The sequence below is a fragment of the Helicoverpa armigera genome, chromosome 2, assembly GCF_030705265.1.
Source record: "Helicoverpa armigera isolate CAAS_96S chromosome 2, ASM3070526v1, whole genome shotgun sequence".
NCBI lineage: Eukaryota > Metazoa > Arthropoda > Insecta > Lepidoptera > Noctuidae > Helicoverpa > Helicoverpa armigera.
The window spans coordinates 7,931,397-7,945,829 of NC_087121.1; the positions used below are offsets into that span (position 1 = coordinate 7,931,397).

General features: G+C 33.5%; 1 protein-coding gene across 2 annotated transcripts in view; it reads right to left on the minus strand.

Annotated features, from left to right (window-relative positions):
- The window catches only part of LOC135118072 (putative inorganic phosphate cotransporter), a 31,902-nt gene extending 19,896 nt beyond the window's left edge, over positions 1–12,006 (minus strand). Inside the window, exons 1-2 of one of the 2 annotated variants that reach the window (XM_064039022.1) lie at positions 11,989–12,006; positions 10,453–10,596 (exon numbers count right to left, since the gene is read on the minus strand). In XM_064039022.1, the coding sequence (XP_063895092.1) occupies positions 10,453–10,564 (112 nt within the window). In that variant the 5' untranslated portion in view covers positions 10,565–10,596; positions 11,989–12,006. Of the gene's footprint in view, positions 1–10,452; positions 10,597–11,664; positions 11,936–11,988 lie in introns of those variants that run through there. The other variant, XM_064039021.1, reaches the window with a different exon arrangement.
- Positions 12,007–14,433: the final 2,427 nt, after the last annotated feature.

Sequence of the window (14,433 nt, forward strand, 5' to 3'; positions counted from 1 at the left end):
AAAACTTCCATAATCCTATCACCAGTTATTGAACTAAGACAGATACGAGACAATTTACAACTAGAATCAATAACCAACACAAATAATCTACCAGATTCACATAAATATAAACAAACCTTATCAAAGTGCAGGTCGGTAACAGCAGAAAAACACAGCAACAGCTTACGTTCTCAATTTCCCGCGCGTGATTCTACTCGATTGAAGGAAATGGGTTAATCGGGTATTTACCGAACGACTCACTTAGCAATGTGACACTGTATAGTGGAATGTCAATAGATTGGATATCTTTACTAAGTTATACATACAACTAATATGTATCTAACTATTCAAAAGAAAAGATTTGGATGTAAAAATTAACACTGTTTCTGATCGGTATTCAAAGTGACACCTCAAAATAAACATAAAAAAACTGGAAAAACATCATGATTGATTATGATTAAAATTTTTATGTTGATTTAGATGAAATTGTATGTTCTACATATCTAGGGGATACGTATGTACCTTAATTCAGTGGCTACAAAGTTTTGAAGAATTTGAAAGAGGCAAAGTTCAAGCACCTAATTATTATGTATGAAGTTGTTCAAGCATACCTATAGATTGTTTAACAAGCTTCTATTTTGTGATTATTTCGTATGTCTTTACCATAACATGGGACAAGGGCATTGGATTTGTATTAAGCGAACGTGGAGCAAAAATTGACACGCTGAAGACCTGTCCCTCATGGTTATTTCTACTATCATAAGCGTCTTCTATGTTTAAGTTATTCATTGAAATGAGCTAACACAAAAGACATAAATCATCAACATACACTCAATAATACATTTTACGTCATTCGAAGTCATAAAACGGTTTTTATTACTCATCTTTTTCAAGGTACACCTGCCTTCCCAACATGGTTAATTGGTTATCCATTAAAGGTATTATTCATTACACAATACCTTTAAAATTGGCTTCATAAATACAAAATCAAGGACGGCGAACCCAATTTAGAGGATAGTTTCTCAACTTACTCCCACGTTAAAGCCCTTTACTTTCGATATAGAATATCCTATGGCGAAGGTTCAATGCTCTTTGGAAGTAAGTATCAAATTCTAATTGCAAAACAGTCTAGCTTGAATTACCATACTGTGTTGAGAAATGTGTTTGCGGTAAAACAGGGATCTGCGTCCTATGTATAGATAGATGGAGCTTTATCAGTTTTAAGTAACTTACTGTTTAAAATTAACGAATATTAATAAATCTAGGTACTTGTAGTATATATCTGCCTGTATCTACTAAGCGTGTGTTAGCTTCTAGTTAGTATGCTCATTAAATAGGTAAATACCTAACATTGCGTCTGTTTGGTCTGAAGTTCAATAAGAAAATGGTATTCTGTGGATCATGAGCCAAGTTAGACTCCGCGCCAAGACTCAAGTCTAGCGGAATCTTATGGTACAATTTAGTTTTGCATACAATTACTAAGCAATGGCATACACACTGCGTCTATCGGTTTTGAGTCGTGGCGTGGACTTTAAGGCTGACTGACATCCACGTCAGACATTTTTGACAGATAATCGGACCGATTGTTTGTAGGGCCTACTAGGATTTTCTGACCAACGTTCGTAAGATTACTATCAGTGTTCTATTTTCTTCCTACAAAAAATCCGTCACCGATTATATTGGACGTGGGTAGACAGCCTAAGAAGGCGTTCCATCCTAAGATACTGTTTATTATGGACATGCCCATTTTTGGATCAGCAGTGACGAAAGAAATTGCACATAATAAAGCATGCAGCGGCGTAGGTTGCAACCCACAGGCTAATTAGCATAGAGACTATAATTCTTCTTAAGTACCGTGTAACGTGACTTTTTCGGTAAACTTAAGTGATATATCGTAAAATATGCAGTTTACTTTAAAATATGTCCTTTTCTTTGATGTTAGTCTCTTTTAGTTAAGCGCCCAACTTCTTTATATTGACGCACAAGATTCTAAATTGCAAAATATAGAATAACACGGATTAATATATAAATACACAGGCTACCTAGTGGATAAATGAATAAAAGAGCTGTTTAACACTGCAATAATTTTTCAAATCGGTCTAGTGATTCCTTAGATCAGCACGTAAGTATAAGCAAATAAACAAACTCTTCAGATTTTATAATACCCACTCCTAAATATACCTACATTACGAAAACGTGCACCATATTGCCTTTACAAGATAAGTCAATGATAACATACCGACATCCAAAAGTCCGTCATGCGTATAATTACACGGTTATTCAATCAAAGGGGATCTTAATCAAGATCGAGCGTCTACAGCCCTGATTGAGGATCGTACTTCATTTGTTTGTATGAACGCTAAGTGGTTGCTTTGTGATTTTGTTTAATTAGTTTAGATCAAGATATTTTTGTGTTTAGTATTTGAAAATGCAATTAGTATGGATCAATAAATTGTGTAGATTTTGTTCTGCTAACCATCACCTCTCTTTCTTTCAAATTGTTTTCTTTTGCTTGGTTTAGTTTTACCCAAATTACTGACCGAATAAAATATAGCCTATGTTACTTGGTAAGAGTGTAACTTTCCAAATATGAATGTGTTTTAAATCAGCTCAGCAGTTTCAGGGCCTTTAGGGTAAACAAACAAACTAAAATTTTCCTCATTACTATTTTAATATAGATATACTAATTTGGTAAAATTAAAGATAATATTTCCTTTAATGGTTTTACACTAATCATTATCGCTGTTTGTGATTTTATCTCAAACAGCGAGATACTAGACAGGCAGACAGACATGGAGGACTTCGTTATATGTGCAGAATATTGTAAAATGATGATATTAAATGACTCAATAAATAATTCTCTCTAAGAGCTCTATGCAATGTTGAAAATTGATCAAACTCAACATGTAAAGTACACATGTTGACTTTTGACAATCAAAATTAGAGCATCTTAAAATGGAGTTACACAAAAGATAAAAGACGCATATCTATTACAATGTTGTTTTACGTATAACGTTATTAAAATGCTAATTTTATCTTATTTACACTTTTACTATATAAAAATTAACTCAATAGGAAGTCTTTATTTATCTACTACTTTACTATATCAACTAAGTGCATTTGATACTGAAAAACAAATATTTAATGAACTACAAATTATTATATCATTATTTTATTTAAAGAAACATTAAGTATGTTATCAACAGTGTAGTCACCTGTTTCAGTTATGTAAGATAATATTTCATCATACTTTATCAATTTTGTTCTATTTACGTAGTTCCTATCAATTATTTACTATGGATTTATAGAATCATTTCAGTAGTTGCGGCGCATGCCTTTAATTTTAGTCTAACTTATCATTCGGCGAACATTCTCGGTTATCATTTGAACATTTTTGGCATTCGCTACAGGTAGACAGAAGCAAAAGTCTGACAAACAGTCTTACCAATTACAAGCTAGACATATTATAAAACTGAAGAATTTTTTATTTGTTTGTTTGCTTGAACGCGCTAATCTCATGGATTACTGGTTCAATTTGAGAAAATCTTCCAGTTTTAGAGACCTTTTTATCCGAGCTCATGCTGAAATAGCTGGCAGAAGCTAGTTATATAAAATAATATTATCTCAAACACGACAGAAGTATTCAAAAAATTAACAATACAACACCAAAGTATAACATATTTATAGAGCACATATTCTTGCCCTACATGAAACTAACGTGCGAACTTTCAAATTACTCACGTTAATGTTCTTTGGAATAGTCTATTATAGTCAGAGTCATGCCTCAGGTACGCGGGAACTACATAATATTACTGCTGCAATGTGTTCGTTAAAGAAAGTTTGTAACTTTGTCTGGGAAACATATGGTACGGACAATGAATACGGTAAGTAATTGTCGAGTATGGAAAAGATAAAGTGCGATATTTGCTGTCACAATAGAGTAGGTTTTAAATGACACTATTTTTATTGGTAGCCGACTTCGTTTGCACACTAAATGTGTAAATATCTGACAAACCTAGAGATTTTGGGAAAAGATACCTATACATTACAGTCGTACTTTCCTATTTTCTTACTTTTTTTTTCTTTTTTTGTATATTATGCTCACTGAAATATACCTAAGTTCAAAAGTTGATGCGCTCTGTGGCATACTGCATACTTATAAGTAAGAAATATCATTCGTTGAAGTATTTTTAACCCCCGACGCAAAAACGACGGGGTGTTATAAGTTTGACGTGTCTGTGTGTGTGTGTGTGTGTGTGTGTGTGTATGTGGCATCGTAGCTCCCAAACGGATGATCCGATTGTAATGCGGTTTTTTTTGTTTAAAAGGAGTGTCATTCGGGAGTGTTCTTAGCTATGTTTGGTGGAAATCGGTTCAGGTCTTCAAGGTCATCAGCTCGTTTGTTAGGTGTGAGAGGAATGTTACACGCTCAGTTTACTTGCAAGTATGTGTGGGATCTGAAATTTGAAACACTAATGTCTTCTGGAACCACTGAGCTGGTCTGCTGTTAGGGCACGAAGGTAGGAGACGCAACCCTGAACTGCCTTTTAGTAAACCCATCGAGTTTGGGCTCGTTGAATTTGTCTTGACTAGTTCTCTTCAATTGACGAGAACCTGATACTGGAAATGGGATGTGGCGGATGAAACCCTGGAATGCCGGAATGAAACGGATAAACCTATTTATATTTTCGCTGAAAATCTAGAATGACCAAAGTTTTATGTTTCCTCAATCTGTGCAATTCTCCCAGAGCCAGTATGTTATGAGGATTGTTAAACAGCATCCTTTGGCCGAGATCGCATAGAGCGACCCCATCTTAAAATAAAAGAAATTAACTGAAAGAAGGAAAAATTAAGGAGATCCTTCAAAAAGCATGAAATAAAATTAAATTATAAATTTAAAAAAACCCCCGACCCAAAAAAAGTACGCAATTAGTATGACAAAAGGTTAAAAACGCTAAACCCTATAAAAAGCAAAAAATAACTTTTAACACTACGTAAGTACCAACTAAAGCATGTCAGACTAAACTAAATTTTGACGTGTCGGGGGACCGCTTTTTACCTTCAAAAATACTTACATAAATCAAATGATCCATGAACCTAATTACAACATTCGTATAAAACAAAAATAATTTTATACACAGTTATAAGTAGTATATACTTAATTACTTCTAACGTTAGGCTAATAAATTAGAGCGGTCCCCCGACACGACAAAATTTAGTTTAGTCTGACATGCTTTAGTTGGTATTTACGTAGTGTTAAAAGTTATTTTTTGCTTTTTATAGGGTTTAGCGTTTTTAACCTTTTGTCATACTAATTGCGTACTTTTTTTGGGTCGGGGGTTTTTTTTCTTCGTAGATATTGTATGAAAATACCAATAGTATTTTTTTGCTATTTTCGCATAAAATTAATGTATATGTAGTAGGCACTTTTGTGTCGGTAGCATGCTTGTATGTAATTCCATTTGTAGTACTAATACGTACTGATAGTGTTTTATCAATATATTTCCATCTGAAGGCCACACGAGGCTTATCCATTTGAAAGCTCTCACTCTCAATGACACTAACAAACTGATAGGAAAGTGCTTATGCAGACATATTCAAGCTAAAAGCTTGGTTCCCTACGCAACTATAGAATTAAATGTCGTAATACGACCTATTTCATTTATAGAGGAGAGAAGATGTATTTAACATACATTACGTACGCAAAAATTAACACACACAGTGAGTTTATGAAGATAGGTTGACTTTTTAATAAAGGTATATTGTATGTGGACATCTCTATTCATAGGAGAGCATCCGTATTTCACTGTCTGATCTTCAAAAACGAAACAATTCAGGCAGCTTTTACTTTATACAATTTTTACAGAGGACTGCAAATATGTACCATGTACCAATTTTTATCCAGGAAAACTTTCCCATTGGGGCTTCATTCGAAAATATCATAATGTCTATAGCTCAATAAATTAATTTCCGTTTGTTGCACTAATGATGAGACTCTACTTTATACACCCATATTTTACATGTTGTAACACTACATAAATTGACTGAAATTTAACATTCTGCCTACTATCGAAGGCCTACATTTACATGGAAATCCTTCGTTAAAATGTTCCCCTTAATCCGAGCAATCGCCGTTATCTGCTGGCCGCTGTCCAATGTTCAGATGGCGTTGCATCGCGTCAAGCTCAATTTGTTTTGCAATCGCGTTAATTTGCAGCTGCCACTAATGATTTGCAAATAGTGTAGCATTTCTGAAAGGTGCAATTTTGCTGGAGCTATATAAGGATAGTTTCCTTCCAGTCCTTCTATCTATATCTATCTAACTGTAGGTTTGCTTAATACAATAATTTATTATGACATTAGTCCCATACAAGTAATGTCGGGAACGGCCGTGAGGGGGTATAAAGAAACGCATTTTTTTGGTTTTCTGAAGGAAATAAGAAATAAATAAGAAAAAAATATCCGAATAAATAATCATGGCCGAATACAGAATCTTTAAAAAACGTCCTATAAAATAGATTCAATAAAAATATACTTTAGTGTCTTTGATGGAATGATTGCCCGCATTTTTGTTTGATAACCGAGTATTTTAGCACAAAATACATAGGTACAGAAGTCAATCTCATGTATGTACTTCACTTTTCATGCCTAAACTCGGCGGTCGCGCTAGGGTCGTCAACTTTTTTATGCGCATAAAACTAACGTGGTAGTGGTACTCGTAATTATTTGATTTTTGTTGAGAATAAAACAGGAAAAATGAAATATAAACCAATAGTAATAAATATTTAATGTGGCATACATGAAGTTAATAAACACTTTCAACGGAAATTCGTTTGAACGAGATACCGAACTTTTTCAGAAACCGCAATTTATAATTTTGTTATTCATACATATATAGGTACTTACTTATTACTCTTTACTTGCGAAAAAAATATTTTTGTATGTAATGGGTTGGTACAGTCCCTGATCTAAGCTTGCTTCTACCTACAGAAACCTTGATGTGCGAGTTTTATTTCGTCTACCTTACAACATACTCTCGCCATCATCACAAAAATTATCAACTCCTACTAGTAATAATCTTTGAGGGTAGGTTGGGAGGTTCGCCTGGGTCGACACTAGCAAAACTTATTACGGCATTGGGCCAGAGGCCGCCGGGGCGCTTACCTACCAACCTAACTGTACCTACCTACTGCGTTTATTAAAAGAACCATCGAAATATGAGAAAATAAGTAGGTCCATACTATATGTAATACGGCAGGCTAAAAAACGACAGTTCACTGTTTATTGTTGTATTAAAACAACCGTCCACTGAACAATTATAATACGACTTTTTTTGTTGCTCCATTATTACTTTTTCTTTTGTTATTAAAATTAAAAATATTACAGTCAAATTACAGTTAGGTAGGTATCAAAACACGTGCACATTTATCTACCTTGTGTGTGACGCGCGTATCTCAAGAAAACGGCAGCCCCGCTCGCACTGTTTTGAGTTGTTTTGAGACAGCGCGTCTGTGAACACGCACACATAGACACCTATGTCTGCGTGACTCGAACGCGCTTTATATGTATATTGACTTCTGTACCTATGTATTTTGTGATTTTAGTTTGCAAAGTTTGCGATATTGCAATAACGAGGAAACTGGTTAGGTACTTATATTACAGGTCAGAGGTCAGTGAACTTTCGCTAAGCAGGAGCAAATGCTTATTAATTATTTAATTTGCAATCTAATCACGTATTCATTTCCATAAATAGCTGATTACCTATTAGGTTTTGCGTACCTATTTGCATTTTGTTTTTTTTTTTTAATAGTACGTACGTTTGTTTCATACCTAATTTAATACTGTTTCCTAGGCATTACATATTAATAATAGTACCTGCATATTGACAATAATACAAATTGAATTATATAACAGTTTATTAACATTAGTAGTCATATCAAGTCACCACATAAATATATGAGTTGAATACTACAAATGGTTTTACTATAAATAGTTTCTGATTAGATATTCACATTATAAATTGTAGTCACAAATAGTTTATGTGCAATACTGAAGACTATGCTAGTTATATTTACACAACAGCGCTAGTCTATACTAATATTATAAAGAGGAAAACTTTGTGTGTTTGTTTGTAATGGATACACTCAAAAACTACAGAACCGATTTTAAATATTCTTTCACCATTAGAAAGCTATATTTTATCTGCAAGTAACATAGGCTATGTTTTATCCCGGTGCGGGCAGTAGCACCCACGGGACGTGGGTGAAACCACGGAAAAACGGCTAGTAGAATATATTTTATTTCGTAAAATGTCATGCCATCAACTGTCTGCTTGTTTGTAATAACCTTAAAACTATGAAGAAGCAGTACACTTTACACGTTGTTCTCAAATAAGTGTGCGAGATCTTCCTAGAATTGAATTCGTTCGGCGCTTTCGTCTCTTTTGGCTCTGCGTTCTCTCTCTATATTTATATACTAAAGTAATAAGGAGGATACATTGTTTTGTTGGTTTGTTTGTAGCTTAAAGGTTTCCAAACTACTGAACCGATTTGAAAAATGTTTTCACTGTTGGAAAGCTACACTATCCCTTACAATATCCCGTTACGCCAATATACAGCCGATGCGGGTGAAACCGCGGAAAAATATCTAACTTATAAGTACCTAAGTACCTATGAGTCACTCTACCTTGTAGATTTTAAATAGGTTGTACTACGCTAAGTATATTATATTAATATGTAATACAATACTTGTATGAAGTTGACCACAAAGCACATGATATATATTATTAAATATCTAAAGTGTTCTTATATGAATTTTACGATGTCATTACTCAAGATACACATAAAATAAATAAGTACCTAGAACTGATCCTTGAACAAACATATGACGGTTATTTTAAAACGGTAAACCAATTATCTGCCTAGCCTTTTCCCATTTATGTTGGGGTCAGCTTCCAGTCTAACCAGATGCAGCTAAGTACCAGTGTCTGCCTATCTGACCTCCTCAACCCAGTTACCCTGGCAACCCAATACCTCTTGGTAAGACTGGCTGTAAGGCTTTCTGGTTTCTGAGTACAAGTAACAAATGCCAAAGATGGTCAAATGACAGCAACTGGTTATTTAAGTTATTCAAGTTATATTAATACCGGAGTAGTAAATTGTTCCAGTTCCCAATAAAAACTATTATGACGTATGTAGTATTTTTTGCTTAATTGCTTATTCAGTAACTTGATCCGATACCTTTGTAACAGGTTTTTATAACCAGTTTTTAAGCAAAGGTTCTGTTATTTTGAGTGGATTAGGATTTTAATCCGATTTTGGTCTTGATTAAAAATGATCGTCTTTTTGATTTTTGGGATCAAGAGTTTCATGTTGTGGTTATAGTTGCAAAAATACATGATGTAGCAATACTTTATGTTGTGTAGGATCAAAAAATCTAAGAACATTCAAATACCTGCACAAGTTTATTTAAAGGATAAAATTAATAGTCATTAAAAATTCATTGCCCTAGTACCTATGTATGTATATTAGGTACTTAAATCAACACATTTAGCGATGCCGAATGGTAATTAACAAACAGTACTTACAAACACAAAAAGGGCTTATCTACACTTCATTAACTTAACATATAATCAAGTAAATATTTTAAGTGCTATACGTAAATAATGACGTAACGATAACGTTCAGGAAACCTGCTTGAATTGCATTATTTATCTACTTATTATCTAATAGGCTCGCGCTGTGTGGCTTCCAAGATACATTAGCGCGTGCATTAGATTGATTGAAGCTTAATGTATGTATGTTTAAGTGTGTCTTTGTATCTGTGTAATTGATGTACCTATGTGTTTAATGGGAAGTGGTTACTTAAATTGTATGTACGTCTGTGTAATATTATGAGAATAGATTAAAAAGAATTTGTTTAATTGTGCTAATCTCAGGCCGGAGTATGAAGTTTGATTTCAGAAATTATTGAAGTTCTGAACAGCCGGATTTATCTGTCTATCATGACATACATTGCTGACCGATAATGACGATAATAATTAGAAATATTTGATATGCAAAACATCAAACAAAACCTACTCTCGAAACATATGTAGATGATCTTTCTTGTACATCATCGACGTACAAGAAAGATCCAAAAACAAGCGACAAAAGAATAAAATCCACCATTCGTTCCACCGAACAACAGAATCCTATCAACCGACAAAATCTCATCGATGTCTTATAACCAACACAATACAGTTAATTCGAGTACTGTTCCCATTATTAAGGGTGCATCTACACGGTGCAAGCAGCTTGCTCATATTGAGGCACATGCGCAGGTTACATGAATTTTTAAAACGAGCGGGTCCAGCGACTCGCGCATGTACCAAAGTAAAATACCCACCCGCGTGCTCTTGTCACTTGTCACTTGCGCATGTTAACTTGCTCGAGCTACATGCACCGTGTAGACGCACCCTAAAGTCATACTTACATGATCTTAGAGCTCGGGTAAGTCCATTGTCAGGTGGGCGAGGAATCCGCGTCTTCTGCCCAAGCAGCTTATGGGCTTGCACCTGAGCTTCTGTGTCGTCCATGTTAGACATGCCTTGTCTACTATGAAAAGGTTTTTGTTAACCTGAAATAGATTGTAACGTAAATTGGTTTTCTATAATCGATCTATCAGAATTGGGAGTAGACTAGACATTGAATTTTGATAAACCTAAGCTCCGTTTGTATTATGCTACAGCAAAACAACGAATGCGAATGGTCTAACCATTATAAAAATACACAGTTAAAGGTATGGTTTTTTGACTCTTTGATAGTTATGTTAATTATGACCTTGATTATAATTTTAGTCTATGTTCGTCAATTACGGAGTTGAATTTAACCATTACACTTAAATGAGTTCATACATTATGGTTAAAAATAATAATTATTACAGTCCAGTGTGGCACACCTGATACAGTAAATTTCTAAGCTATCCGATAGTTTGTATAAACGCGGCATTGAATCCATAGACCTTAAGACTAGGAGATTGCGCTCTATTACCTATATAAAATAGTCATTATTTCCCAAAAATTTATTATTTCCATATTTGTATAGGTACTAAAACACGACTGATTATATTGCTACTACGAATATTTGTATCAGTAAAACTGATTGGAATAGGTACGTCTAACCCAGACCTTTGGCTCAGTTCAAGAGCCGAGGTTGTTAGATATCAATGTAAAACGATAATTACTACGTCCATTGTAACTAAGACTCTATTGTTTATACAAATAACGATTATTTTAGAAAATTAGGTTTTCATGAATATCAAGTTCAAGTAGTAACTATTATGTTTTAATGTGACGTGAATGGATAAGTTTGCTAGTAGGTAAATAATGATTTTCCTCAGCAGAACTATGACAAATTACGTGTTGTTAATGACAATTCTCGTGTAAGTGGTCTTATATATCAGGAAAGGACCTATATAATATTTAGAAATATTAAAAGTTATATCCGTATTTTATTGTAAAACAAGATATTTTATATGTTTAAAGAAACTCTATAATATAATAACTGTTAACTTCAGCGCTATAAACATATGCAAAACAAATTAAATCTAAAAACTGAATGTTATTTAATAACAATTAAATTATAAAAACAATCAATAAATAACTGACAATATTTCTACAATTAAACACAAAATAACTCCACTTACAAAGTTAAATCGCAAAATAAAATCCAAGAGCATACACTAAACACACGCAAAAATAGACACAAGTTACATTATTTTAAATTGTTTCAAAAATAAATTCACAACACACGTGAACCGAACCGCAAACGCGAGTACAGTGACACAAATTATACGATCTTTATCGTTTAATATATTGTACGAGTATTTATCAATTGTGCACAAGATTAAAGCCTACGGGCCGCGTGGTCGGCGCCGGCGCATAGCGAATATTGTCAACTGTTCAGCGACGCAGCCAACACGAGGTTGTCGGCCTTGAATGGAATAAACAATTTTATACTCCGACGATACCTGTTGCGGGGTCAGCGATGTTGCGGTACAACGCTGCTCAGTTTGAATCGCGAATCCGTTACGATATTACTAACACGATTATTTTATATCCATACTTTTTATATGGTGTGAGTTTATCGAATGAGTTTTCAAGAAGGTGCCCTTTTTTTCCTGCTTTGTGTGTAATTGCCAATGCATTGCGTAATGTATGACATAAAGTTATGATTCAAATACTTTTCAAGCTACTAAGTTATTTATTATTTAATCGTACCTATAATGTTCACCTGCTATACAATGCAATGGTGTCTCAATGGAGTGAGTTTTGAATCTGGATATTATGTCCGTTCTATTTAGAAGATTATATATTTTAATGACACATTTTTTTCACCAAAAAATATAGTATTTAACTACTGTATTTTACACCTGTCTCTATCAGATAGGAAATGTAACGACTACCGTAACGAAATATATGCCAAACTTATTCAAATATTAGTACTAATTCGAACAAATATAAAACATGATTGTCTGACATCATCTGGCAATTGTTATCAGAAAAGAACATTTTACACGTTACAAAGGTATATAAGTATTACTTTTACAGTCAAAACATATCATCATTAAAATTAATTTCGTGTTTTTGTTTAAATTTCAAAGAACTCAATCACAATAGATACAAATATTTTATGTTAAAGTGGTCTTGACTCAGTGTACTTTGAGATTAGTACGTGGGAACGAAACTCGTCTGATTTCCGAATAAACTTGTACGACCACACAAATGCGGAGCAATAAATTATTTGTCTTATTAATGGAATTAGATTATTTTATCATGTAGGCATAGGCACTTAAAAACAGTTAGTAGATTTTGAATAAAATGGAAAATTTGTCGAAAATAAAACACGCTGCATACCTATAGAATTTTAAGAAAAGTGAATTTCAGTAAATTTCTCATTTATGAAAATTCTAAAATTAGATTTAGCACGTGTCTATCCCCACTTCTTAAACTAGATGGTTCAGTAATGGCGTTGTCTATTCTATAACAAAACAGGTTCTACTAAGCCAACGGAAAACGTCTAGCAAACTCAAACAAAAAATTGTTAACTCAGTCGAAGGTCAACCCTATTTTCTCATGACTAAGAGATTAGTATATCTTAAATTGATACCTCTTTTGTTTTTAATGTATTCAATTGTTTTTGTCATTAATGTCGATGTAAATGGCTGACATAATTAAAAATACACCAAAAAAATACTTTCCCGATATTTTATTTTCTTTTATATAAGTATGTTTTTGCTGTTTATTACACACATATTATGCAAAAAACTCTATATGACGTATCTACACTAAACATTAAAGCTATTACTATGTTAACAAACTAAATTATTCCCTACAACTTACTATATCCATTTTAATTTAATCTTAAAACTTTTTAAATTAAATTATTAATAAGGAAAAAATAAAGAAAAAAAGTGTTAAAAAATATTTATTCTTACTATACCTACTTATAGCATTTACTTCGTACGAAGCCGATAAAAACCAGTATGTAGGTTAACATACAGCGACATTAACCTTATTTAATTTGGTACAGTTTTATTGAAACTATACAATGAATCAGAAGTTACGCCGACTCCGACACAATGTTTAACGTTCAATTTAAATATTTATTTTTTGTTTTACCATGACCTTCGGATTGGAATGTGTGTACTTACGCATAAAATGTATTACAGGTGTAATTACTTCTTGACATAATCGAAATAAATGTATCATTAGATACATTTCTATTACATTGTAAAAAAATAAATGTTAACCTTAGAAGTAATAAATAGGGATTTTCCTAAGACCTATCTTTGATTTGTAACTTTTCTGACTCATAAGAGTTCAGACAATATCGATATCCCGTTCAGTACTCTCGGGTTAAAGATCATATTTATACTACTTGTGTGGTTCAAGTAGATTGCAATTACTGCCGTGGGTTTTATAGGAATATACATGCTTACGTATAATGTGCCTTATTTGTCAACACCAAAATTTTAAGAAATCTTTGACCTGTGTATCAACAAAAAAAATAAGTCCACTTACAAACAACAAACTTATATTAATTCTTGTGCCACGGTACCCTAAAAGGAAAGAAGCTCGTAACTCCCAAAGGAGTATAAAGGTAGAAATAGAGCGCCCATCAGCTCAGCGCATCGTAACGATATTAGGAACAAATGTAATAAACAACGACCAAGTTTGCAATTACCGGTCACAAATCCAATTTCCAGCCTGCAAATAAGATACGAAGTACACCCTAATAAGAAAACTTATTTCAACCAAGTGAGTCCGGTTTACCTGACTGTTTGAACTGTACTGCGATGTTTTGACCGAGTTTGCTCGAATCTATTTCAAGTTTGGCTGAAAAATTTGAATTCAGGCGATTGTACCTTCTAAGTATATCTTGACTGATTAAAACCTGAAGGAAAACGTCTTGA